The 1,998-nt window shown below is 35.1% G+C and overlaps 1 protein-coding gene across 1 annotated transcript in view; it reads left to right on the forward strand.

Moving 5' to 3' along the window:
- LOC117803377 (olfactory receptor 51A7-like) overlaps positions 1 to 137 on the forward strand; it is a 6,781-nt gene extending 6,644 nt beyond the window's left edge. Inside the window, 1 exon segment of the mRNA XM_034666461.1 lies at positions 70 to 137. Coding sequence (XP_034522352.1) covers positions 70 to 137 — 68 coding nt within the window.
- The last annotated feature ends 1,861 nt before the right edge of the window (positions 138 to 1,998 follow it).

The raw sequence follows: 1,998 nt of genomic DNA on the forward strand, positions 1-1,998 counted from the left end.
CAACATGTCTCACCTCTCTTCAATGTTCTCATGGCAAATGTTCTTTTACTTGTGCCTCCAATGATGGATCCATCGTGTACTGTGTGAAAACCAGGCAAATTAGAGTGAGAGTTCTAGCAAAATTATGTCAGAAGTAGATACAACAGTGGTGTGTAATAGGAAACATAGCAGCTAGTTGTTTTGGGAAAGATTCCCAAGATAAGTTGCAGAGAACCTAATATTTGACATGAAGATGCATCAGTATCACTTTTTGTTATTATGTAAGATTTATTTCATTCATAACTGATACCGTGCATGGATATAAATAGAAGTGGTAACAGAAAGTGCATATCTTGAGGTACCTCCCTTAAGGGATATAGAAAAATCGATTATCAGGATGAAAATAGATGTCTTATGATGTCATCTATGACAGAACCAAAATGATCATGTATATCCTTCCAAGGGATATACAGAAGTGGATTCCTCATCCCTCAAATGCAATCCATCTGTATTCATTTCTTTCAGGTCTAGACTCAAATTATAACTTAGTCTGTCTTCCTCTCACTATTTTCATTTTAGTCACCCCAGTATGAATCACCAGTATCTCTTTAATGAAATACTGCAATAATCTCACAAGTTTCTAAACATCTACTCTTGTTAATTTCTATTTGATTCTTTATGTTAGACAAGAGTTATGTCTTTAAAATGGAAATTAGATAGTGTGATGATGACTCTTTTAAATATTGTTTTTTTAAAAAAAAAGATTTTGTTTATTTACTAGAGAGAGAGAGAGAGGGAGTGCACAAGCAGGGGGGGAGGGGTTGAGGGAGGGGAAAAGCAGACTCCCCACGGAGCAAGGAACCCAATGTGGGACTCGATCCCAGGACCCTGGGATCATGACCTGAGCTGAAGGCAGACGCTTAACTGACTGAGTCACCCCAGCGCCCCTAAATATGAAGTTTCTTATTTCTTTGAGAATAGAATTGAAGCGATGAAGTGCATATTGTAAGACTATACATTGACTGGATCTTCTCTCCTTCTCCAACATCATCAGACAGTGTTTAAACTCCAACCCTTTTGGCCTTCTGCATATTTGTAGAATTTACAGAGCTCTCTGCTTCTTGTGAGTTATCACATCTGACCCTCAATTTTAGAATGTTCTTGACCCCAATTTCATATAATTCATTTCTATTCACTTTTTTGTTATATTTTAACTTAATTTCACTCTAGAATACTTCCTTAAGCCCTCAGTCCAAAACATAACCCTTGTTTTGAAATCTCTTTTATAGCTAGTTTCTCCTCTGTTCTGTTTATTATTATTTGCAATCACTGATATAATTTCTGTCTTTTCCTTCTACTTTCTGAATAAAGCATGCTTTCCAAAAAAGGCAAGTCATATCCATTTTATTTGTTTCTGTTTACCTAATGTGTAGCATGTTTTCTGATGTGGAGTAAATCTCCAATAAATGATTGTTGAATGAATTTGAATGAACAAGCCACATTTGGGGAAAGGGGAATTACTTGTTGAAAAGTTCAGAAACACTCCACCCAGATGTGATATAATTGTCTTCAGTTGTGTATTACAAAGACAGGCATATCACAGATGCTTAAAAATGTTAAAGAAAAAATAATATAGGGTTAAGGAGGAATTTATTGTTTAGGTTGTGGTAAGTGACAAACCCTAACCTTCCCAACGTGACCTCAAAACTCAGATCATAGAACCCAGTTTTCATCTTTTCTCATGTCCACTCATTAACTCAAGTCTTATCCACAAATCACAATAATTCTTGTCTCCTACATTTTTATACTCAGGTAAATCAAGAAACAAAGTCTATAAATGTCAAATGCTTAATGAATAATAATGAGCCCACACTTGGAAGGTAACTCAGAATTAATGAGAACTTTTCACAGCCATAAACATTGTTTTTGAACCTCTAATATGTGCAACATGGGCTTCCAGGCATTTTCAGACATATATTTTATTTGATTCTCATAATTGATTTTATTTGATTTTATTTG

The sequence above is a fragment of the Ailuropoda melanoleuca genome, chromosome 8 (assembly GCF_002007445.2).
Source record: "Ailuropoda melanoleuca isolate Jingjing chromosome 8, ASM200744v2, whole genome shotgun sequence".
Taxonomy (NCBI): domain Eukaryota; kingdom Metazoa; phylum Chordata; class Mammalia; order Carnivora; family Ursidae; genus Ailuropoda; species Ailuropoda melanoleuca.